The 27,723-nt window shown below is 34.7% G+C and overlaps 1 protein-coding gene across 1 annotated transcript in view; it reads left to right on the top strand.

Moving 5' to 3' along the window:
- Positions 1-23,191, top strand: part of LOC149772548 (uncharacterized) — a 160,149-nt gene extending 136,958 nt beyond the window's left edge. The window contains exons 13-15 of the mRNA XM_089947648.1: positions 19,494-20,057; positions 21,013-21,043; positions 22,379-23,191. Coding sequence (XP_089803774.1) covers positions 19,494-20,057; positions 21,013-21,043; positions 22,379-23,061 — 1,278 coding nt within the window. The 3' untranslated portion in view covers positions 23,062-23,191. The remainder of the gene's footprint in view (positions 1-19,493; positions 20,058-21,012; positions 21,044-22,378) is intronic.
- The last annotated feature ends 4,532 nt before the right edge of the window (positions 23,192-27,723 follow it).

The following is a 27,723-nucleotide window of genomic DNA, read 5'->3' as shown; positions in this document are numbered from 1 at the left end:
CAGCATGTTATCTCTTTCTAAGGCTTGTAATTCACGTACTAAACAAAAGGGGTATTACAAGATAGGGACCTGAGTGTTATCTCTCTATAAAGCTTAATGCAAGTCCTAAAAATAACAAGCATTGCAAGATATGGACTGGGTGCTAACTGTATCTCTTTCTAAAGCCTTTAATGCAAATACTAGACATAATATGTATTACAAGTTAGGGACCTGAGTGCTATCTCTAAAAAGCTATTAATCAGAATCCTAAAGATAGCAGGTATTGCAAGATAAGGATATTTTTACTGAAGGCTGTCGTTAAATAAGTGCTTTAAGATCACAAATTTTATACAGTGTGATTCAACAGGGCAGTGTTTGTTATAAAAGTACTTTAAAAGCACAAAGGATATACAGTACAGTCCTTAAAAACAGAATTTTCAGTATATCAAAGACCAATTTGTTGTTAGTGTTGATTTTTATTCTTCTTTGATATCATATTTCCCAGCAAACCAACATCCATCAGCTACAGAATACTAAGCAAATTTCGAATCCAAATTTTCAATTTTTTGCTGAAAAAGTACAATAGGACCATAAATCAGTTCTATCCGGTAAATATAATGTACCTGCTTTATTCCTGACATTATGTTATTATTATGCTTAGCAAATATAGTAGTGGACTGATCCTTGAGGTGATGATCCAGATTAGGGGCGAATTATCAATAACTAAATGCTTTTATGTATGCAATGTTAGAAATATTATGTAATTGATTCTATTCATTGTGTATACATCATCAACATAACATTGTGTGTTTGTTTATTAATTTATTACCACGGCTTTTTTGAGTAAGCATGTGGCCTTGCTCTTGATGCTTTGCCAATGGAGACTGACAAGGCAGTATTATTAAAGTCTGAGTCATTCAATAACATACCCAGAAGTTTTAGATTTTATACAGAGATTAAAATACTTTGTGATTGGTAAGGATGAGCATTATTTGGCTTTGGCAGAAGAAATGGACTTAAAAACACAAGCCACGTTAGTGTAAAGAAAAATGTAAAGAAAATTAGGCAACACTGTTTTCCTCAAGTGAAGTCCTTGGAATGATGTGAACACTTTGAATGATATGGAGTATTTAAACGTGAATTCTATGGAGTATTTAAACATTATGAATTACATAGAGTGTTCAAACATAAATTAGAGGGAGTACTCAAATACTATGAATTACATGGAATATTCAAATACTATGAATTACATGGAGTATTCAAACTTTATGAATTATATGAAGTACTCATACATTGTGAATTAATGGAGTATTTAAACATTGTGAATTACACGTAGTATTCAAACATGAATTACAAGTCGTATTTAAACATTATGAATTACATGTAGTATTCAAACATGTAGTACGTGTCATATTTAAACAAAAATTATATGAAGTATTCAAATATATATATTAAATGGAGTATTTAAACATTATGAATTACATGGAGTATTAAAACCTGAATTATATGGAGTATTCAAATGTTATGAATTACATGGAGTACTTGAACATTATGAATTACACGTAGTATTCAAACATTATGAATTACACGTAGTATTCACATGAATTACACATAGTATTCAAACATGAATTACACATAGCATTTAAAGATTATGAATTACACGTTGTATTCAAACATTATGAATTACACGTAGCATTCAACCATTATGAATTACACGTAGTATTCGAACATGAATTACATGGAGTATTCAAACATTATGAATTACATGTAGTACTTGAACATTATGAATTACATGTAGTATTCAAACATTATGCACCATTAATACTGGCCGCCATGTATAGCCTATCGTGCTGAAAAATGGCGTTAAACCCCACAACAACAACAACAACAACAACAAACATTATGAATTACACGTAGTATTCACATGAATTACACATAGTATTCAAACATTATGAATTACACATAGCATTTAAAGATTATGAATTACACGTAGTATTCAAACATTATGAATTACACGTAGCATTCAACCATTATGAATTACACGTAGTATTCGGACATGAATTACATGGAGTATTCAAACATTATGAATTACATAGAGTATTCAAACAGTATGAATTACATAGAGTATTCAAACATTATGAATTACATAGAGTATTCAAACATAAGTTAGAGGAGTATTCAAACACTATGCATTACATGGAATATTCAAATACTATGAATTATATTACATGGATTATTCAAACACAATGGGGGCCCCGAATGGTCTAAAGCTCTGTCCGTTACGGATCACATCCACCTCACCTCGGTCTGCGTGGGTTCGAGTCTCAGATTCAGCCATTGTGGGTGTGTGAGAAAGCTTGTCAGTAGCTTCTCGTGGTTCGGTGGTCCTTTCCGGGGTTTTCCTGGGTTATTCCTCTATCATTAATACTGGCCTCCATGTATAGCCTATCTTGTGCTAAAAAATGGCGTTAAACCCTACAACAACAACAACAATAACAAAGACTATGAATTACACTATGAATTACATGGAGTATTTAAACATTATAAATTACATGAGTATTCAAACGTGATGGATTACATGGAGTATTCAAACATTATGAATTACATTGAGTATTCATGCATTATAAATTACATGGAGTATTCAAACATGAATTACATGGAGTATTCAAACATTCTGGATGGCCACGAGTGGCCGAGTGGTCTAAAGAGCTCTCCGTTAATGATCACTGCCATCTCACATCTGTCTGCGTGGGTCTGAGTCTTGGGTTCGGCCAATGTGGGTATGTGAGAAAGCTTCCCAGTAGCTTCTTGTGGGTCGGTGGTTCTTTCCAGGGTTTTCCCAGGTTCTTTCTCCACCGTTAATACTGGCTGCCATGTATAGCCTATTGTATGCTGAAAATTGGCATTAAACCCTACAAAAACAACAACAACAAACATTATGAATTACATGAAGTGTTCAAAGATTATGAATTATAAGGAGTATTCAAACATTACCAATTACATGGAGAATTAAAACATAAATTACATGGAGTATTCAAACATTATGAATTAATGGAGTATTCAAACATTATTGATTACATGAAGTATTCAGCCATTATGGATTACATGGAGTATTCAAACATTATGAATTACATGGAGTATTCAAACATTATGAATTACATGGAGTATTCAAACATTATGGATTACATGGAGTATTCAAACATTATGAATTACATAGAGTATTCAAACATAAATTACATGGAGTATTCAAACATTATGGATAACATGGATTATTCAAACATTAAGTATTACGTGGAGTATCCAAACATTATGGATTACACGGAGTATTCAAACATAAATTACATGGAGTATTCAAACATTATGAATTACATGGAGTATACAAACATTATGGATTACACGGAGTATTAAAACAGTATGGATAACATGGATTATTCAAACAGTGTGGATTACACGGAGTATTCAAACATAAATTGAATGGAGAATTAAAACATAAATTATATGGAGTATTCAAACAGTGCATCTCCCAGGGGTGTAAAATCGAAGGTACAAAAAACCCTAGGTGTCAAAACTGAGGGTCAAATAAAAAATGTGGAGGTCAAAAATGTACTGACAAATTTTCAGCTTGAAATAGGATATTGCAACTTGCACAACTCTCTCTCTCTCTTTCTCTAAACATAAGAATACACCATCATGCACAATTAACAAACAAATGCATTGTCCATTCAAAGATTAATTTTATTAGTTCATTTTTTTTATAAAGCCGTACTTTTAACAGTCTCCTCAACAATGTTATAGCCCAACACATTACATATAAGCCAATACAAAAAGCCAAATAAATCTTTTTAACCAAGTGGGAGTTAATTTACGGTCTTCCATCAAATGTGTACTATCATATGTTTCATTGTACTTAATCGTAGAACAATTTATCCAAATATCAAGGAGGATACTGATTCATCTTCCATCTAATAAGTTGCACTTGAACTTTAAGATCTTTCTTTTATTGCAGTTAAAGTTAAAAACCAACAAAATATGCAATGACCCGCTGACTTTGTAATCCAAATAACGCATTTATGTCTGCAAGTTTACTGATTTCTATGTTGTGAAATAATGTCTTAGGTTATAATGTGCTTTTTCTAGATATCTTATGGCGAACGAGGGCCTATTTTTCAAAATTCTAAAATCCTGTCACGAAAGGATTATTCACTTTTGCAGTCTTTGCAATCACGCTTTCGTAAGTCACACCAGTAATCCTAATGTATGAATACCGTATTCCAGTCAAGGGAATTATTTTCTCCATTTTTCATTAAAGTTAGATCCACATTTACTCTTTTGTGTTCTGCTTCTTTCACTTTCTTCGCTAATTATTTTAGTACATTGCATTTTAATCTGTAGATCACTTTCAAGTGCAATGAACCTTGATGATAAATATCTAGAACAGCTTGCTGTGCTCGATGGAAATCGCGAGAAGCTCGTGAGATTAGGGGAAGCTACTCCATCATAACATTGCCTTTGCTAGTCTGGTTCATTGTTTTATATGTTCCCTGCGTTGCACTTTGCTATACGAATAGAGGAGCACAAGGCAGGGAGCAGACAAAGCGGGGAACCAGTCAATGCCTATACGCAAAGTATATACAATGCCATCCATCGTCCAGTGCATTGGGTATTAAATAAATCATGATCATAATATAAAAATCCTTTGCGTCAAAATAACGCGCGGTAACAAAATGTGTGCATCAATTTTCTCCAGCGTGCGTCCCTGAGGCACAAATGTGCGTAAAGGTAAACACTGATTCAAATATATGTAGTACATGGAATATTCAAACATTATGGATTACATAGAGTATTCAAACATCATGAAATAGAGGGAATATTCAAACATTATGAATTACATGGAGTATTATGGAGTACATTATGAATTACATGGAGCATTATGGAGTAAATTATGAATTACATGGAGTATTATGGAGTACATTATGAATTTTATGGAGTACATTATGACTTACATGGAGTATTATGGAGTACATTATGAATTACATGGAGTATTATGGAGTACATTATGAATTACATGGAGTATTATGGAGTACATTATGAATTACATGGAGTATTATGGAGTACATTATGAATTACATGGAGTATTATGGAGTATATTATGAATTACATGGAGTATTATGGAGTACATTATGGAATACTATATAAAGTTATAGTCATCTCATTTGTCAGATGTTTCTTTGACAATCATTTCAAGGACTGAAAACTCTGTAAAATCAACTTGTCTTCTAGTAATTCGTTAAACCAGTCCCCAAACCTGTATTGATACAGGGGCTCGTATTGTTTTTTTATATATATACCACCATGTCGGCCAATTCTGCACGTCGGGTAATTGTGCACAATGACATGTCATTCCTGTAAACATTGGATCACATGTTATTTTGGGTCAAAAATCCATTTAGTATCAAGAAAGAATGATCGCAATTTAAATAACAAAAGTGATATTCATAAAATGTACAAAAATATCTGGCATTTCGACTTGAAATGCATAAGAAAATGTGATTTCTATGTCAACATGAAGACCACTCCATGACCTTGAACTGGCAACCCAGAAAATCCGGTTTAATATGTATCTTTTAGGAATGATACAAATAAATACATTAAATAAAAGATGGAAATGTATACCTTAAAACAATATACATTTTAATCCAAGTTTCCAGTTAAAACTTGCTTGCCTACTATGGTCCGTATCTGTGAAATCAAGCTCTTTATTTTACGAAGTATTCTTTTCGCTTTGCTGCCTTGTTTGCTTTGATCACAGTTATGAAAGAGTTGGTTAATTTAAGGTAGTTTCTGTTACATACACAATAACGTTTATTACAGTGTTCGATTGATCAAATGAAGTGAGTTCACCCGACATACGACAGAGGCTGCTAGATTTTAAGTTAGTCCAATTTTTGTGCCTTTTAACTTTTCTTTTATTCCACCTCCTTTATGTAATTCAAAATACATAATTGACATGATAATGTTAAGGAGGCCAGCTTTTAATTCAGTGCAACAATACAACAAATACTTCTGCACCTCAGTTATCCAAACACGGTTGGCACTTAATCAGGTTCTGTGAGAAAGGCTCGCGGACATAGCTGTTACTGTAGATTGATCCATTTTACATTTAATTACAATAGGACACATTGCACTTATGATGATTACACTTGAAAGGAACTAAAAGATGGAACAAGAACACAAATTTCAATTGATAAAAAATGTATTTAATTTGTATTTATTTATTAAAGCACTGCCTCCACTCGATGTAAGTGACATTTTCATTGATCAAAATTTCCTTACATATCGTTAATTGCGGTGTACTAGGACTGTCGTTTGGAAAGAAAATGTAAAGTAATTGTATGAGTTATTTTTAAATTTGATATTTCGTTGTGTTTATTAAAATTTCCAGGTCCTATCTACCGTTTTCAACAATAAAACGAGCGATACATCAAAGTTTGCTTTACCAATTTTGATCGTGATTTTGTTCAATTTCAACAAATAAGGATGCATTTTTTGGGCATTTGCGAGTTAAAAATTGGGATCCACGCCTGACACTATGTTATAAGCGGGTGCGCGAGTTATTGAGGGAGTGGGGTATATATATATATATATATATATATATATATATATATATATATATATATATTGCTATAGAATTCTGTAGAATTAAAGATTTGAAAGGAAACAAAACATAATTTATGTTCATTATGTTGTTCCCACTTAGCAACATAATGCAACACAGTAAGTTAGAATTTGTATTCCGTACAATGAAATGACTTTACATGCCAATTTATAGAAATATAATCAAACTTATTTCGTGTGATACATTTTGTGTTTTTATACATGGTCATCTTTTTTGACTTCACTGTTTTTGGAGAGCCTTGAAAGAGAAACATTTTAGATTTAGAAAATGCACGTTTTATGATCTAAAATTTCTTTAATTCCATTCAGTAATGGTCATATGTGAACCTTGAAAAAAATACTTTCATCCTGGAAAAAGCGTGGGAACCATGTATTTAACAACCTCAGCAAAACAAAATCTGCTCCCACAAAATGGATTCCAATGGGTTCTTCGTTTTGAAGGCTTTCAGTGTAGTAATGTATTTATTAATAAGAAATGGATTCCCATGGGTTCTTCATTTTGAGGGCTTTCAGTGTAGTAATGTATTTATTGATATGAAATGGATTCCCATGGGTTCTTTGTTTTGAAGGCTTTCAGTGAAGTAATGTATTTATTAACATGAAATGGATTCCATGGGTTCTTCGTTTTGAAGGCTTTCAGTGAAGTAATGTATTTATTAATATGAAATGGATTCCCATGGGTTCTTCATTTTGAAGGCTTTCAGTGTAGTAATATATTTATTAATATGAAATGGATTCCCATGGGTTCTTCGTTTTGAAGGCTTTCAGTGAAGTAATGTATTTATTAATATGAAATGTATTCCCATGGGTTCTTCATTTTGAGGGCTTTCAGTGTAGTAATGTATTTATTAATTTGAAATGGATTCCCATGGGTTCTTCGTTTTGAGGGCTTTCAGTGTAGTAATGTATGTATTAATATGAAATGACAGTGTCAGTCTAGTAATGTATTTATTAATATCAAATGACAGTATTTGGGTCTTATTCATCAGCAGCTAAACTAAAATTCATTCAAGACGCAAATGATAAAAAATAATTTGATGATCAATACTCATGTAAAAGGTGTAGTGACATATTGAAGAAACACTTCATTTAAAGTTTTCCGTCACACTTTCCTTCTAATGTTGAAACCCATATCACATTATATAATGTTTAGTGGTATTGTGAAGGGTGTTATAGTGAGGGATAACATTTTAATTCTTCTTTATCACACTTTCCTGTGCACTGTCATTACCACTACCATGTCATAAAAGAGGTTATGTTATAATGAGGGAAAATGATATTTAGTGTTTTATTCACAATACCTTTGGACTCTGTGGACACTTACACCACAATGTCAGAAGGGTACTGCTATACTTAAGTGTGTTATAATGAGGGAAAACATATCTGATGTTCCTGAATGCAATTTTCTTTCAATGCATCAATTCAGAGTTCTTTGAGATTAAAGGTCATCATGGAACGTGTTATTCTTATCCATGTTATCACCATAATGTGTGCCATGTTTGACGTCAATGGTCCTCTCTCAAAAGTCATCCTGAAATATGGTATTCTTATCCATGTTATCCCCATAATGTGTGTCATGTTCAACGTCAATGGTCCTGTCCCAAAAGTCATCATGGAACGTGTTATTCTTATCCATTGTATCGCTATAATGTGTATCATGTTTGACGTCAACGGTCCTGACTCAAAAGTCATCATGGAATGTGGTTTTCTTATCCATGTTATCGCCATAATCTGTCCTCTTCGATGTCAACGGTCTTGTCTCAAAAGTCTTCACAGAATGTGGCATTCTTGTGTTACTACTATAAGGTGTCCTATTCCACATTTTGTGTCCTATGTTAAAGGTCTCCATGAAGGGTGGTTTTCTTAATTCCAGTATTGGACTTGGTTTTCTTCAAGCTGCTTCATATTGCTGCAGACCGATCCAGTGGCCTAAGTGATTAAAGCATCCACCTTGGCAAATTTTACATGTAGTGGAAGCGTATTCCATAGAACTATACCAGAGTATTGAAAACTCTTTTTAAATTGCTCTGTTCTTGGTTTTGGTATTAGAAGGTTTCCATGTGATATTGATCTCAACTGGTATTGTGTTGAAAAAGGCCTGAATAAGTCCTGAAGATACTCTGGTGCAGTTCCACGTAGACATTTATATAAAAGAACTGCCTTGTGAAAATCTATCCTGTCGTATATTGTGAACCATTTGAGTTCTGTAAATAATGCTGTTGAGGGATGATCAACAGATGCAGCTAAAATTACACGTGCTGCTCGTTTCTGAAGTTTATAAATCTTGTCAAGCTCAGATTTAGCACAGTTTCCCCATACATATGAACAATAATCCATTGTTGGAAGAATATATGACTTGTAGTATAGATTGCGAGTTTCCATAGGTAAATATTTCTTGATTCTGCTGAGAAGGCAATTTTGGATGACACTGTTTTACAAAGCTTATCAATATGGTCAATCCATAATAAATTGGTATCTACAGACACACCTACAAGCCTTTCATGTTTGACATTTTCTAATGGATGATTATTTATTGCAAGAGATAGTTTTGGGTTCCCTGACCTGTGTAGCTTTTGGGATGTCCCCAAAATCATACATTTTGTTTTACCTTCATTAATTACCATCCTATTTTGTTGTGCCCAGTTCTGGACTCTAATAAGGTCTGAATTTAATCTCATTTGGATAACTTCAGTGTGAGAACTAGATGTATACAAGGTTGCATCATCTGCAAACAAATCTGTGTTTTTGGATTCATTATTTAATGGTAGATCATTGATAAAGATAAGGAAGAGGAGAGGTTCCAAAACTGAGCCTTGAGGGACTCCTGAATGAATAATGCGAGTTTGAGAGCTAATATTGCCAATGCTTACTTGTTGAGACCTTTGGTTTAGGTATGATCTAAACCAGTTTAAAGAAGGATTGTCAAACCTGTCACAGTTCAACTTTTGCAGCAGAATTTCATGATCAACAAGATCAAAGGCTTTCTTGAAGTCAAGGAAAACGATCCCAGTCATATGTCCATTTTCCATTTCCTTCAGCCAAAGATTAATCAATTTGGTAAGTTCTGTTTGGCACGAGTGATACTTTCTAAATCCTGATTGTGCTTTATGAAATAAAGAGTATGTTTCGAAAGCTATATAGACCTGAATAGCTACATGCTTTTCAAATAGTTTTGACAATACAGGTAGAATTGATATTGGTCTGTAATTTCCTGGATCCTCCTTTTCTCCTTTCTTAAAGACAGGTGTAACCTTTGCACATTTCAGCGTTTCTGGAAAATTACCACTCATTATACTTAAATTTATGATATGCGTTAGTGACTTTGTTATTACTGGTAGAGCAATTTTAAGAATTCGTGGACCAATACCATCCAATCCAGAGGATTTATTAATGTCAACCTTAATTAGCATATCAAAAACATCAGCTTCACTAACATTAGCTATTGAAAAATAATTATCATCAGGAGTTTTAGCTCTTATAAATAATAGAAGAGCATCAAGTTCAATTGGGGTGTTAGTCTGGTTCTCAATACTGTTACTGGAGATGCTTATGAAGAAATTGTTGAACATTTCCACAATGTCTTGTACAGATGTTGCTATATCATCATTTTGCTTAAGTCTAGGGGGAAGACAACTGTTCTTGGGTGGGTTCAGCTCTTTTAGATGCTTCCACAATGTTTTGGTACTCTTACTTTCATTAATAGCCTGTTTATAGTAGTTCTCTTTTGCCTTATCTATCAGGTGCTTAGTTGTATTTCTCCACTTTCTATACCTTTCATGTCTTTTTTCCTGTGGAAACTATCTCTTAGGTACCTAGCCTCATTGATCTCAGGGGTAATCCTCTTGGGTGTAATTTGGTGTTTAACCCTTTTTGTTTTAATTGGGGCATGCTTGTCTAAGGCTGCATTGAACATCTGATACCATTTGTCCAAGGCAGTGTTGACATCAGCTATAGTGCAGACTGATTGGAAGGGTTTGCAAACTAAATTATTTAAGAACATTTCCTCATCAAACTATTTGATGTCCCTGTATTGTATTTCATGCAAATCTGTATTTATATCCACAGACTGAGTTTGCTAAGTTACCATGACACTTTTTGCACTGCCTAAATTAGTTGCTGGTAGCACTTAGAACTAGTATATTTTCTTCTGTACAGCTGTATTTCCGAATGTTTCAGGAGCTGGTTAAGAGTCTCCTACCATGGTGGCCATTTTAAGTATTTCATCAAATAAATATTGCAAGTTTGTGTAGAGAAAAAAACAAGCTTGTGCAAGCCTGCATGAAACATGAACGAGCTTGCTCAAGCTTGCATAGACAAATGAGCTTGTGCAAGCTTATGCTTGGTTCATTGATATAAACGTGTTGCATGAAGAATGACATTAAGGCCATTCAAGAATACTGTTCCTGATAAAATTGTTGTAGTTAAATTAGAAAGGAAATTATATATAAAATAAATCTGAAATCAAAGGAACAGATTTCATCTATTTCTGAAGTAGATTTATTAAAAACAATACACATATCTTGAAACAGCCTTCTTTCAAGTAAAACGTTCTCAAAATGGTTTTATGAAAATATGAACTTCTTAGAAAATTCTTCTGCAAATTATCTGCATTGTGAAAAGCACATGTAAGTAAATTTACATCAGATACTGCATTTACCATACACTGTAAAACAACTTGGACCATTAATGGTGTATTCAGGTTTTATTTGAAATTATCATAATACTTTATGGAACGCAAAGTCATGTTATTCAGATTACAAATGCCGTATCAGCTTAGTTTAAATTACCTAGAAATTTCCTTCTTCCAAACCCAATATATCCAGTGGCTTCAGAGATGCAGCTAAAATAAATAAATTCCTTTGTATGAGGGCCTCAAGGTAGATTAGTTCTTAGCTAATTGTGTTACCCTCTTTAAATAAGGTCATTATTATTATTATTATTACCAGTTTATAAAGATCATGTTAAACAAGAAAGTACTCTGGAATAGTTTTACTGTAAGATACAATTAAAACTACACCAAGATTGGCTGCCTTTTTGCACACATTATTCTCAAATGAGATCTAACTCATGTTAGTCTTGTGTTCATTTTAACATGCAAATTAGGTAGAACTCACATGACCAATAGAATCTAGCCAATTCTGAAATTCACATGAGCAGGATCATATCCAATGTATTGAGGAAACATTCCAGAAATTCTGACAGATAAACAGAAAGGCAAGCTGTTCAGTCTGAGGAATCTCACATGGACATTTTCTTGAATATGTGGGAAAATCTTCACATTTTTGCTGCATGGCTTCAGAAACATTTCACTTCACATTCATATAGAAATCCAGTTGGGGAAGGATGCTGTCAAACGGTTACATTCCCCTCCCTTCTGTTAAAACTACACTATTAGGTGAAAAACAAGAATGTCAGCCACTTGAATTACACTGAACCACCTCTTCTAAACAAAGTCCTCTCAGTATAAAATTATGCATCCTCCCCTACTTATTGTAGAATCAGGTATCATCCACTGAAATAGATTACAGCAACATGTAACCTGGACAACATATTTGACAATTTACCTCTTTGGCAATGGTATTTCATAGACGTTCCACATTAGAGATATATTTCACAAGTTATAGTATAATCGGCCACCAAACTACAGTCTGGTAAATGGGCAAAATACAAAATGTTTGATTTTATTCACCAACATGATAACTCCATGATTTAAATTGTCACTGGCATTCCATGATCGGTTACTGCACACGTATTGTTACTGCTTGCAATGAAATTTCCCGAAATAACAAGCTAAATTGTGATGGTTCAATTTTGAAAATGGATCCTCTTTGAAACCGAGGCTGCCCTTTGTTTTGGTGACTCGGGTATGTTTTATGTAGATCTCAATTTGTAAACCAGTCTCAAGACTGAAAACAAGGGAAGTAACCACTGTTGATGTCACGATGCCAAATTAGGTGTATGTCACTGTATTTCATCTTGCGTGATTTTATTATTTGATTTCTTTTTGTTTAGAAAAGCAAAATTCATGAACCTTAATTCTTTATAGAATGTTGGTAGGGGATGGGTCTCTCTCTGTCTCTTTCTCGGAAAACATTATATATATTTTAAGCTTTTTTTTAGTATGTGAAGAAATGACAATAATTTGTTTCTTCTGGCAGCTGAAAATAATAATAGTAATAGTAGTGATACTATTTCATACTATTCACAACAACATTTACAGTAACAACAAAAGGGACACATAACTATACATGATGACAAGCAAAAGCTTCAGAACAATATAATTTTATCATTAATGGCTGTTTTTTTCTTCCCCTTTTTGTTAAAAAAATTCTCATTATTTGAGCATTGATATTGCATAGAAATATATAATGACAGGAAATAAAATCATAATCATCTACTTATCTTGCGTCTGTAAATAATGGACTTTATTATTATTATTATTATTATTATTATTTATTTATTTATTTTTACGGGGCCCCGAGTGGCCGAGTGGTCTAAAGAGCTCTCCGTTATGGATCACTGCCATCTCGCCTCTGTCTGCGTGGGTTCGAGTCTAGGATTCGGCCAATGTGGGTATGTGAGAAAGCTTGCCAGTAGCTTCTCGTGGGTCGGTGGTTCTTCCCGGGGTTTTCCAGGGTTCTTCCTTCACCATAAATACTGGCTGCCATGTATAGCCTATCATGTGCTGAAAAATGGCATTAAACCCTACAACGACAACAACAGTTTATTTATTTTTAGTATTAGTAGTAGTTGTAGTAAGTTTTGATACTTACCACATTAAAAATATATATATTTGGTAATATTAATTGTAACAAAATATAATTGCTGGAAATGAAATAATCCACATTATTAACTTAACTGAGGTCACCTTTAGCATAAAATTATTTATTGTACATTTGCTATCTGAAATGTTTAAGACGTATTTGCAGTTAATATGCATACAGCAAGCAGTGAACACAAATTCTTTAGGAAATTGAGTCTGAGAATATATGGAAGCCTATGAATTGTGCAAACTTGTTGATACTGGCAAGAAAATGACCATAAATGGTGCCATGCTTGTACAAGCTAACAACTATTTATTGACAAGCTTATTTTGATGATACAAGCTAACCACGATGATGCATTTTGGTTTGGGAGTTACTCCATTAGATTTGGTATACAGAAAGCTTACCACAAGGATGCATTTTGGTTTGGGAGTTACTCCATTAGAATTTGGTATACATAAAGCTTACCACACGGATGCATTTTGGTTTGGGAGTTACTCCATTAGAATTTGGTATACAGAAAGCTTACCACAAGGATGCATTTTGGTTTGGGAGTTACTCCATTAGATTTGGTATACAGAAAGCTTACCACAAGGATGCATTTTGCTTTGGGAGTTACTCCATTAGAATTTGGTATACAGAAAGCTTACCACAAGGATGCATTTTGGTTTGGGAGTTACTCCATTAAATTTGGTATAAAGCAAGCTAACCACAATGATGCATTTTGGTTTGGGAGTTGCTCCATTAAATCTGGTATGCAGCAAGCTTGCCACAATGATGCATTTTGGTTTGGGAGTTACTCCATTAGAATTTGGTATACAGCAAGCTAACCACAATGATGCATTTTGGTTTGGGAGTTACTCCATTATAATTTGGTATACAGCAAGCTAACCACAATAATGCATTTTGGTTTGGGAGTTACTCCATTATAATTTGGTATACAGCAAGCTTACCACAAGGATGCATTTTGGTTTGGGAGTTACTCCATTATAATTTGGTATACAGCAAGCTTACCACAAGGATGCATTTTGGTTTGGGAGTTACTCCATTAGATTTGGTATACAGCAAGCTTACCACAAGGATTCATTTTGGTTTGGGAGTTACTTCATTAGATTTGGTATACAGCAAGCTAACCACAATGATGCATTTTGGTTTGGGAGTTACTCCATTAAATTTGGTATAAAGCAAGCTAACCACAAGGATGCATTTTGGTTTTGGAGTACTCCATTAAATTTGGTATACAGCAAGCTAACCACAATGATGCATTTTGGTTTGGGAGTTACTCCATTAAATTTGGTATACAGCAAGCTTACCACAAGGATGCATTTTGGTTTGGGAGTTACTCCATTATAATTTGGTATACAGCAAGCTTACCACAAGGATGCATTTTGGTTTGGGAGTTACTCCATTATAATTTGGTATACAGCAAGCTTACCACAAGGATGCATTTTGGTTTGGGAGTTACTCCATTAAATTTGGTATACAGCAAGCTAACCACAAGGATTCATTTTGGTTTGGGAGTTACTCCATTAGATTTGGTATACAGCAAGCTTACCACAAGGATGCATTTTGGTTTGGGAGTTATTCCATTAGATTTTGTATACAGCAAGCTTACCACAAGGATGCATTTTGGTTTGGGAGTTACTCCATTAGAATTTTGGTATTATATTGATACATTGAGTTTGGATTTTAGCTGACCTTGCCTTAATACCAATTACACACATGGTGGTGTCCTTCATCTGTCATGCATTGTCCTCTGGATATAAGACCAATTATAATAATAGTACTGTCCTTCATCTGTCATGTATTGTCCACTGGATATAAGACCAGTTACAATAAGAGTATTGCCCTTCATCTGTCATGCATTGTTCTCTGGATATAAGACCAATTACAATAATAGTATTGCCCTTCATCTGTCATGCATTGTCCACTGGATATAAGACCAATTACAATAATGATATTGCCCTTCATCTGTCGTTCATTGTCCTCTGGATATAAGACCAATTACAATAATAGTATTGTCCTTCATCTGTCACGCATTGTCCACTGGATATAAGACCAATTACAATAATAGTATTGTTCTTGATCTGTCACGCATTGTCCACTGGATATAAGACCAGTTACAATAATGGTACTGTCCTTCATCTGGCATGCATTGTCCACTGGATATAAGACCAGTTACAATAATAGTATTGTCCTTCATCTGTCATGCATTGTCTGCCAGATGATATAAGATCAATTATATCCATATAATGTATTGTCCTTCATCTGTCATGCATTGTCCATTGGATATATAATAAGTTACAACAATAGCCTTGTCCATTATTTGTCGTGCATTGGTACAAAGGATGTTGACGACCTTAAAAATGTGGCCACCATTAGAAAAAGGAATGCTTGAAATAATTGGACCAAAGCATCTGTTTTAAATCCATTATAAAGGTATTTAAAGTGGGCTCAAAATTATATGCCGTCATATATGGTAACCATTTCTAAAAAATGAAGGAAAAAGAAATGACTTCTGAATTTATACATTTTAGAAGAGAATATATTTTTCAAAATGGTGCTTACTGGCTGTCATAAATGCCCACCATTACTAAAAGAAATTTTAAAAAAATGAAAAATGACTTCTGGTTTGTGGCTGTTACTAACAGTAGACAAACATTTACCAAACTTTATTTAGAAATGCATAGAACAGTAAACAGTTAACGAACTTAATGTAATAAACTTTTACCAAAGCTTGATGTGATTAACACTTACACAAGTTGATGTACAAAATGCACACAATAGTAGACATTTACCCAACTTCATGTACAAAATGCACACAATAGTAGACATTTACCAAATCTAATTTACAAAATGCACATAACTGTAAAAAAATTATTTACCCAACTTAATTTAAAAAATGCACAAAATAGTAGACATTTTCCCCATTTCATATACAAAATGCACATAATAGTAGACATTTACCCAACTTAATGTACAAATAATGCACAATTATATCAACTCTGACAGAAAGCATTCACTGTTCAGGCCTGTAAATGAGGGGGAAATGATGTTGATGTGGCATCATGGGGATACTTGACATAAATCAAATACTGCTAGCTTAGTGACAGGTCTAATGTGAAGTTTCTTGGAGGTCACTCATCAGATATCACATACTTCTAACATAGTGACAGGTCTAAGGTGAAGTTTTTTGGAGGTCACTCCACAGATATCACATACTTCAAACATAGTGACAGGTCTGAGGTGAAGTTATTTGAGGGCCACTCCACATATATTTATATCTCAATGTCTTTATGAATAGATATATCAAAGGTTCATATCTCAGTGGTATTAACAAGTAGTTAAGTTACTGGTTCAGATCTCGATGGCATTATCAAGTAAGTTGTTGTTGTTGTGGGGTTTAACGCCATTTTTCAGCACACAATAGGCTATACATGGCGGCCAGTATTAATGGTGGAGGAAGAACCCGGGAAAAAACCTGAAAGAACCACGAGAAGCTACTGGCAAACTTTCTCACATACCAACATTGGCTGAATCCAAGACTCAAACCCATGCAGAAAGAGGTGAGATGGCAGTGATCTGTAATGGAGAGCACTTTTGACCACTCGTCCACTCAGGGCCCCCATCATATAAGTACAATACAGGTTCATCTCTCTTCGGCATTGTCAAGTACGATCAAGAAGGGTCCATATCCCAATCGCGTTATAAAGCAGGTACATTAAGGGTTAATATTTAATTGACATTATCAGGTATAAGGTAAAAAACAGGGTTCATATATCCGTGGCATTATCAAGTAGGTAAAATAAGGTTTCATTTCTGATTGGGATTGTCAGGTAGGTACAATAAGAGTTAATGTCTCAATAACATTATCAGGTAGGTAAAATAATGGTTGATGTCTCAATGATATTACAGACCTGCCAACTCTTAAAATTTTGTCATAAGTCTTAAGAAAATTGCCCTTAAAATACGAACTTACAGCATAATAGCAAAAACTATGGATAAATGATCATTGCTGCAAAATCCGGATAATTGGTTCATCCTTGTTTTATTTGGATCCTGGTTTTATCTTAGAATTAGTGCAATTAGCCCGGGAACCAGACTAACTTTATAGCAGTACCCCAGATGCTTTAAAATGAACATTTTGTTCATATCTAGCGTCTGCATGATCAAACTGTTGATTATATAATTTTTAAAAATGGCATCCAGAAAGAGATGCATTTTTAAGAAGAAAGGGGAAATAATCTAGAACTAGAAACGTGTTAATGACCAACAAAGAAGAATTTAATGGAGTATTCAGATTCTTGTGAATAAAAGCTGGAAAGGACACAAATATGTTTATTGGACATCACATGCCAATTTGTGTATGACTCGTGGCGGGAGATATGATTGCCATCGTCATGTGAAATAGAAAACAATTTCCAAGAATTATGTCAAGTTGAGAGAGAGCACCAGGCCATTGAGCTGCATAGGATTTGGAACTAGATTTTGTGCAACTGTACTGGTGGTAAATAAAGTCTACGCGTACTTTGGAAACATTTCAGTTGAACATAATGTTTATCGTTGATGCGTCCAACTTTTAATCACATTTTCCAGCTTTACAATAGCAGTTATTGATATTTTGTTATGTCTAACTGAAAACTAGTCAGTATTACGGACAAATCAATTGCCTTACTGAGACTGACTCTTCAGGTTTGGCAGGTCTGATGTTATCAAGTAGGTAAAATAAAGGTTCATATCTCATGGAAGCAATTATTGTTTGAAAGGTTGTTTGGGTACCTACATAGCTGCCAACCATCACAAATTTGGCATGAATTTCACATTTTCAGGGATTCATGCCGCAAGCCAAAAATTCACAAATTCTCCAATTCTCAATTATTTTAAATCTTTAATAAAATAACCGATTTCCCGTTAAGCGCTAGTCGTGATATTCGCAGTTGCCGAAACGGGCCGGTATTGCTGTTCGCGATATCAGTAGAACTACAGCCAATTAATACAGTTGGCCCGGTAGCTAGCATTTTAGCCATTTTAATCTATATGTATAAGAGTAATTTTACAAATGCTTTTGAGAGAAACTGAGGCCTAACCGGAATTTTGCTCTGCGCATGCGTCACCAACACTGATTTGAGGTACCGATCAGCATTGCATGTAAGATTTTGAACATGTCTTCACCACCAAGGAAAAAGAAATGTATTGCTCAAAAAGTGAAGTTTAATTTGGAATGTACATGATATGAGATCAGTTCATAGCCTCAACAACAAATCAAGTTGAGGCTACAACACTGTAGCTAGGTCCCAGAGACTATATGAGGAAGCACATCGGTTTCAAAAACACGTAGAAGTTGGGAAAATTAAGAATTCGCATATTTCAGCTCTGGAATATTTTAAGCCATCGGCTGAAGACCTGAAAGCTACCAACACTGAAGCATTATTTGTGAGTTTTCATGTTGAACACAATCTAACTTTATCAGCTGGAGACCATACTAAACATTTGTTCCGACCAATGTTCCTGGACTCGAAGATCGCTTCCAAATTTTTCTGTGGAAGAACCAAAAGTGCTGCAGCTCATGTGCATTCCTCACAGCAACAGTGACAGCAAAAGAGTATTTTCTCTTGTGAGGAAAATTAGACAGACTTTAGGGCCTCCTTAGCTGCAGAAAATTTGTCAGCAATTTTAGTCACCAAGATCAACCAGCAGGCAAGAAGTCTGAACTGTTTAGAAAACAAATTTACGATCAAGCAGTTGAGGAAGTTCAAGTCTGCCACAGTATCATGTCTTGATAAATAACTACAAGAACAAAAGAAGTTTATGAATACCATAATAAATAGAAGTGCAGATATATTTCTGCATATATGTAGTGTTTAGTTTTATATTGCGATCTTGATATAGTGTATTATTGATGGTCAGAGTGGATGGAGTTATTGTCATGGTATTTTTCACTAATTCATGTCCTAATTCACGACTTTTTATCCACATTTTCACTAATTGTGAGCCTGGCAGCTATGTACCTATCTTAATTTCTTTAGTAGCATTTGATTCATGATTCTAAGCCTCTCTCACTTTCTTGTTTTCCAGGAAGAGAATTACTTCCTCGTACCATGCATGCTTCACCAGGCAACACCAAAAGAAATTATCTCCCCTGAATCACACCCCGAGGATCAAAGTACATCAGTCCTTTGTTTCATGATTACGGAGAAGTTTCTACCACCACCTGTCTTTCATAGGCTTATTGGAGCCTGTTTGACACATTGGCCCATTGCCAAACAGGAATCTAAGAATCTAATCTACTGTGGATGTTGTATTTTTGACCTTGACCTTCATCACAGACTGACCCTGTATTTCAGAAACTATGTTGTCTTTGCTCAGGTAACAGGAAGTGGAGTCACAGATACAAATAAGTCTTCAGAGCGTTGTCGTGAAGCGAGAAAATTTATCTTCAAGAACCTGTCCGAGTTAATTGGAAATGTTGGCAGTAGTCTACAGCTGCATGTTCAGTGCCCTGATTCCGATGCAGACAGTCTTGAGAGTCTGATTCCAGTGTCTCATCTCAAAATGCATGACAGAGTACCCTGCCGTTCCCATAAGAAGAGCCATATACTTGTGTCACAACCACTCCTTAAATTTTGGTTCAAGGAAAAGGTGAGTACATGCAAATAATCCCTTAAATTTCTGTTCAAAACAGAAGTCTTGTAGACATTAGGTTAATTTTAAATATTTACTAATGGTGTTCTCATTAGAATGTAACACAGCCCCGACTGAAATAATTATTTTTACCAGACCAGTTTTATTTGTGCACAAAATAATAGGAAATGTTGGTGGATGAGAATGATGTTACTATAACGGGGTTTCTTTTTCATTTATATTGGTGCATATTCAAATGTGAATATAATATACATGTTCTGACACACTGAATTTTAAAGAGAGGAACACTGTACACGAGACATTATGTAAGCATAATAACACAAAAGTGTGTGAATGAATTTTTATCATTTAACCCTGTTTTGGGATATATCTGTAGGTTATATTGAATGATATGATGTGGTAAGATAATACAGGGTTGGTCCCCTCTCACAAAAAATTATTTTTCTAGATTTTATCCACGGTGTCAATTCAGGCCAGAGTTCATGATTAAGAAATTTGTATTGCATATGCAGGTGTTTCATGTATTTGGAGAACCTAGCTAATGTAAGAGCATGATTTTATTACTAAATTTGGTATGTAGAATTTCAGCAATTAAAAAGAAGGAATCGTCTTGAGTTTCCTGAAAATTATTTCTGGCCACCAGAGCATCAGTCCCTTCTTGGGACTCTTGTTCAAATTATTCAGTAGTTACTAATAAGGACTGTTTTTAAGTCTAAGGTTTGTCTTGCTTTGTACTCTGTAAAATTAAACTTTGACCTTATCTCCTTTCCTTACATTGAATTAAAACTAATAACAGACAATTGCATTACATTTCAGATTTAAGTGATGACTCAAATACAACCTAACATTTAAATGAACATTAAACCTTAATGCTAATTAGGTAATAACATATTATAGAGATGAATCTATAACCTTTATTGAAACTTTTAGTACAATACCATTTCTGTTTCAGGTGAATCAAGGAGAAGAAGCAGAAGAATCTGGTAAGCATTAAGCAAGAAAACATGTAAACTTAGTCAGTTTCTCATACAGACACTGGCATGCATTTCTTTATTGAGTCATGATGAGATAAGTCAGCTTCCCTTTGTCCGTTTCATACAGAAGTTTGTATGCATTTCTTTATTGAGTCATGATTAGATAAGTCAGCTTCCCTTTGCCTGTTTCGTACAGAAGTTTGTATGCATTTCTTAATTGACTCATGATTAGACAAGTCAGCTTCCCTTTGTCTCTCGTACATAAGTTTGTATGCATTTCTTTATTGAGTCATGATTAGACAAGTCAGCTTCCCTTTGTCTGTTTCATACAGAAATTTGTATGCATTTCTTTTTTGACTCATGATTAGACAGATCAGTTTCCCTTTTTCAGTTTCTCATACAGACGCATGCATGCATTTCTTTCTTGGATAATGATTATATCAGGCAGGATGCCTTGGCCAGGTCTTGAATGATTTTAATATGAAGGCAACCATATTTACTGCTCAAATGCTGCACTTGGACAAAGTTTGTAGATGTTTAATGACAACAATAAGGCATAGTGGCAATCAGTTTTTGTTTTTGTCAAAGCGAAAAGCAAATATTTGAAAGCAATGGGATCAGATAACGTTAGTGTAGTAAAGTCTGTTGTGGATGTTTAAAACAATGATCACTTAAGAAATATTAATATTGGTCTTGTTGCTGTTTATTACAATGATCACTTAAGACAGATTAATATTGGTCTTGTTGCTATTTATTACAATTATTACAAGGAATTAGCGTTTATAGATAGTCATATTAAATAATCATAATAATAATTATGGATTTTTGGAAAGGAAAAAACAAACAACATCTTAAATCAGCAGTAACATCCATTTTTTTTAATTGGACAAAATTGAATCAGAAGGACCTTCTATATCATGAAATTCATGTTAGATGATTTTGCATATAATATAATCTAAGTTGTAAATTCAGTATAAATCTAGTATACTTTCTTAATATAGTCTTAGGAAATTCAATATAAATCCAGTATACTTTCTTAATATAATTTTAGGCAATTCAGTATAACTCCAGTATACTTTTTAAAAATAATTTTAGGCAATTCCGTGTATATCCAGTATGCTTTCTTAATATAGTCTGAGGAAATTCAGTATAAATCCAGTATACTTTGTTAATATAATTTTAGGAAATTCAGTATGAATCCAGTATACTTTCTTAATATAATTTTAGGAAATTCAGTATGAATATCCTCTATTTTTTTTTTTTTTTTTTTTTTATAGTACAGATACATAACCTGAGGAAATTTTCTTTGCATTTACAACGTGTACACTTGTTGTTATCTTTCAGCTTCTGCTGTTCCCATGCCATATCCGCCAGCTGGTGACACAGACAGATTCATGCGTCTGACATATCTGTTGGTTGATGTTGGATCCAGGATTCTGAGACAATTGTTAAGTCGTCACACAGTCACTCAGAACTGCACTTTGGACCAGTATCTTGCCAAAAACAAAAATACCATCAACAATCTTCTTAAACGAAAGGTATTACACCAGTCCCAAATGGACATCCTGTTCCCACCAAATGGAGGCAATACAAACATAGAAGACTATGATGTCACACTTCTCTCCGCTCTCTTTAACAATATCATACCTACCCTGACTCAGCAGGAAGAGGGCATGATAAAAAGTTTGCGAGAAGACAGAAATAAACTGTACGGACATGCTAAGTCATGCAAGATGACTGCCATGGAGTATCAGACCTGCTGGAATAGCATCAGCTCAACATTGACAACCCTCAGTCAGCAGTGTGGAGACCCCAATTTTCACAATGAGATATCACAGGAAATTCAGCAAATTCAAGTTTCAGCAATCCCTACTGGATCCTACCTGGATATCCTCAAGACCTGGTTCAGCACAATAGAAACAGTAAAGGGATCATTAGAAACTGCTGAAGGTGCAATACAGGCTTTGACATCTAGGGTAGAAGCACTAGAATTGAAGCAAACAGCTGAGGGGAGTGAGGGTAAATAATGGGGAAAAAATCTGTCACTATAAGAAAGCAATATATAAGAGAGAATATTTGTCATAAAGATTATATGGGTTTAAGTTGTCTTAAAGAACTACTTGCAGCCAGAACATACTGAGTAGGAAAGGAAATTCTTTACCCCAAGAAAGGGTGTGGCATACAATTACAGATGCCAGGTCTGTATTATAGTGAATATTATTCCACTGGTTTGACAAAAATCATCATTTTGGATACAGTTCTACAGTTGGTGTAATGACTGTTTTTTTGATACTGCCAATTCTGCAATCCCTACTCACTCCAACCTCTAGAAAATAAGCAGTTTGTTTGGTCAAAGAATCTATGGCCGGAGCTTGAAGATTCAATAATCCCTTCTCACTCCTACTGCTAGAAAATAAACAGTTGGTTTGGTTAATGAATCTATGGCCAGAGCTTGAAGATTCAAGAATCCATTCTCACTCATACCTCCAGAAAATAAACATTTGGGTTGGTTGAATCTGTCTCAGAAGTGCTCTTGATTTATTAGTGCATCACATAAACTTGAGTTACGAACTGTTATTACTTGAAACAAGCATGTCAGCAGAATTGATGTTAATTCATAAAAATGTGGACCATTGAATCAGAATAAATTTCTCATTAGTAAATCATGAACTAATATACCTTTAAGCCAAAGAAACCGTCTCACCGAAGTGAGGCATACACATTGCATGTGCTTGCCAGCCATTGAAGGAAAGGTTTAAGAACAAGTCTTAAACATTTGTTCTACTAAGCAGACAATTCTAGGAAGGTGAACAATAAACATGCCATAACTTGATTATAATGAGTAATTTAAGACAGCTTGTACAAGTCAGAACATGTATTCAGACTGAGTGGTAAACATGCATGTGCTAAATGGAAGGAACTCTTGTATTCAGACTGAGTGGTAAACATGCATGTGCTAAATGGAAGGAACTCTTTAAATCAGGTTGTTGACAATCATTATGACCATAACTATGGACATATTCAGATTTACTTGAATAGAAGGAGTCAAACCCTAACTCAGGATATAGTCCAGTTTACTTGAATGGAAGGAGTCAGACCCTAACTCAGGATATAGTCCAGTTTACTTGAATGGAAGGAGTCAGACCCTAACTCAGGATATAGTCCAGTTTACTTGAATGGAAGGAGTCAGACCCTAACTCAGGATATAGTCTAGTTTACTTGAATGGAAGGAGTCAGACCCTAACTCAGGATATAGTCTAGTTTACTTGAATGGAAGGAGTCAAACCCTAACTAAGGATATAGTCCAGTTTACTTGAATGGAAAGAGTCAAACCCTAACTTAGGATATAGTCCAGTTTACTTGAATGGAAGGAGTCAAACCCTAACTCAGGATATAGTCCAGTTTACTTGAATGGAAGGCGTTAAACCCTAACTCAGGATATAGTCCAGTTTACTTGAATGGAAGGCGTCAGACCCTAACTCAGGATATAGTCCAGTTTACTTGAATGGAAGGAGTCAAACCCTAACTCAGGATATAGTCCAGTTTACTTGAATGGAAGGAGTCGGACCCTAACTCAGGATATAGTCCAGTTTACTTGAATGGAAGGAGTCAGACCCTAACTCAGGATATAGTCCAGTTTACTTGAATGGAAGGAGTCAGACCCTAACTCGGGATATAGTCCAGTTTACTTGAATGGAAGGAGTCAGACCCTAACTCAGGATACAGTCCAGTTTGTATTACATTCAACCTGAAGAGTTTAATTTTTACTTTTGGTTAAACCAGTTTAGTTATTTCACTAGCGATTAAAACTGAAGTTTATTTGTAGAGTACTGATTAAAGTGACTTAGATTGTGTGTTGCATTTGTAGAGTACTGATTAAAGTGGCTTACATTGTGTGTTGTATTTGTAGAGTACTGATTAAAGTGGCTTAGATTTGTTTTATTTGTAGACTACTGATTAAAGTGGCTTACATTGTGTGTTTTCTGCCAGCAAAACAAGTGATTCATGAGCATGCAAACTTGGGATATGATTTTCAAAACCAGGGGCTAGTTGGTAAATTGTAGTATAAATTCCTGATCATTTGCATGGAAAATTTGAAGAACAATTATAGGTTGAAAACTTTATTTTTGAAAACTATTAATTTATTCGTTTTGTACGTAACACAGTGCATGCTGATTCATTGACTGTTTTATTGTAATTATAACATTTTCAACTGTGTATAAACATTTATGTGATGTTTTTGTTTGAATTCTTTAAAACTAAGATTTCATTCGGAGAGGAAGTTGTGCTTTGGTAATTAAATGATTCAGGATAGCATATAGTTTTAATTTTTTATCCAATTGCTATAGTCTGACTCCACATGCCCGTTTGTTTGTACCTGTAGCTGCAGTCGTGATACACCCCTTTGCTGAAAATGGACTTGTCCAGAAACTGGAAATGGATCCGAGCATGTCCGTCTATTACACTGAAAACTTCCGTTAAGCATGAAACATGCATATGATGGCGGTGTTAGGGCCACTCTACTCAGAGTCAGGTTAGAAACTATAAATCAATGATTGAAAACTATAAATCAATGAATGAATTGACTAAGTTCCTTGCACTTTTGATAACATTAAAGGTTTCCATTACTTATATCGGTGGGTGGGGGGGTACAAACGGGTTTGTATTATAGCTGACAGTTTATTACTTTAATTTATATTGTATGTAGTGCTGAAGACTTTTATGATAGAGAGCAGTACAAAGTTAAACTGTTGTGAGTAACACTGATACTGTGTGATAACTTAAATAGGTAATACTGCTACTGTGTGCAAGCTGTAACAGATAATACTGCTACTCAATTCACACTATAACGGGTGATGCTGCTACTGTATGCAAACTGTAACAGGCAATACTGCTAGTGTATGCAAACTTTAACAGGCAATACTGTTACTGTATGCAAACTGTAACAGGCAATACTGCTACTGTATGCAAACTGTAACAGGCAATACTGCTACTGTATGCAAACTGTAACAGGCAATATCGCTACTGTATGCAAACTGTAACAGGTAATACAGCTACTGTATGCACACTGTAACAGGCAATACTGCTACTGTATGCACACTGTAACAGGTAATACAGCTACAGTATGCACACTGTAACAGGCACTATTGCTACTGTATGAAAACTGTAACAGGCAATACTGCTACTGTATGCAAACTGTAACAGGCAATATTGCTACTGTATGCACACTGTAATATTTGTTACTGCTACTGTGTCCTAACTGTAATATGTAGTATTGCTAATGCATGCTGACTGTAACAGGCCAAGGGTTTTGCTGCATCATTGGCTTTTCCTCTTTGGATGCAGTCCTGACTAGGAGGTAATGTATGGCTGTTAATAACTTGTAGTTTTTACCTTGCTGGTCATATGGCAGAAGAGCTTATGGGGTATTATGTTGTCCATATCTGTCCATCCATTAGTACAAGTTTGTTATCGCTACTCCTCCTAAACTTCTTGTCACTGCTCATGGATGATTGCTGTTCGTTGTGAATGGATGGTCCATACAATATGTGGCTGTCATTAAACAACTTCTTGTAATGTCTGATTGGTCCAAATACAACTGGTGTTAATCTGATGCCCACTATGACCACAATGGTGGATATCTTGAAAATCTTGTTGCTACTTTTCTGAATGGAAAATCTTATTAACATTGGTTTTCTTTCTCAAATACATGCCCCAGTCACAATAACATTAGGAATAAAGTATGCTACCTCCCAAATCCAACCCTACTATATCATATAGACAAAGGACAGTAACTCTTGCTCATTACTTCAACATGCTGCCATCGGGTGTCTCCAGTTTTAAACTCCACTTCAGTACACAGCATCATACAGAATAAGCATTCCATTAATCCAAGTGTCTTTGTGTCGAAATCAATCTGTCATGTAGACAAAGGGCTGTAACTTTCTCCTTACTTCCTCTTGCTTCCTTCAGGTGTCTCCAGTTTTAAACTACACCTTAGTACACATGATCATACAGAATAAGCATTCCATTAATCAAAGTTTATTTGTGTCCAAATCAACCTCTATCATATAGACAAAGGGCAATAACTCTTGTTCATTACTTCCTCTTGCTTCCACCAGGTGTCTCCAGTTTAAACTCCAATACACATCATACATAATAAAGCATATCCATTAATCCAATAAACTTTGTGTCAAAATCAATCTGTCGCATTTAGACAAAGGGCAGTAACTCTTGATCATTATATTCTCTTGCTTTCGTCAGGTGTCTCCAGTTTTAAACTCCTCTTTAGTAAACAGCATCACAGAATAAGCATTCATTTAATACAAAATTTCATTGTCAATATCAATCTATAGTATATAACAAAGGGGAATAACTCTTGCTCATTACTTCCTCTTGCTTCCATCAGGTGTCTCCACATTTAAACTCCACTGTAGTACACAGCATTGTACAGAATAAGCATTCCATTAATCCAAGTTTCTTTGTGTCAAATTTGATCTATATCATATAGACAAAAGGAAATAAATCTTGCTCTTTACTTCCTCACGCTTCCATCAGGTGTCTCCAGTTTTATTGTTGTTCTAGGGTTTAACACCATTTTTCAGCACAATATAGGCTATACATGGCAGCCAGTATAACTGGTGGAGGAAGAACCTTGTAAAACCCAGGAAAGATCCACTGACCCACGA

The sequence above is a fragment of the Sinohyriopsis cumingii genome, unplaced genomic scaffold, assembly GCF_028554795.1.
Source record: "Sinohyriopsis cumingii isolate HCF-2022 unplaced genomic scaffold, ASM2855479v2 utg001397l, whole genome shotgun sequence".
Classification (NCBI taxonomy): domain Eukaryota; kingdom Metazoa; phylum Mollusca; class Bivalvia; order Unionida; family Unionidae; genus Sinohyriopsis; species Sinohyriopsis cumingii.
The sequence above is the reverse complement of the archived record's forward strand: the minus strand, read 5'-3'. Positions and strand labels throughout refer to the sequence as shown.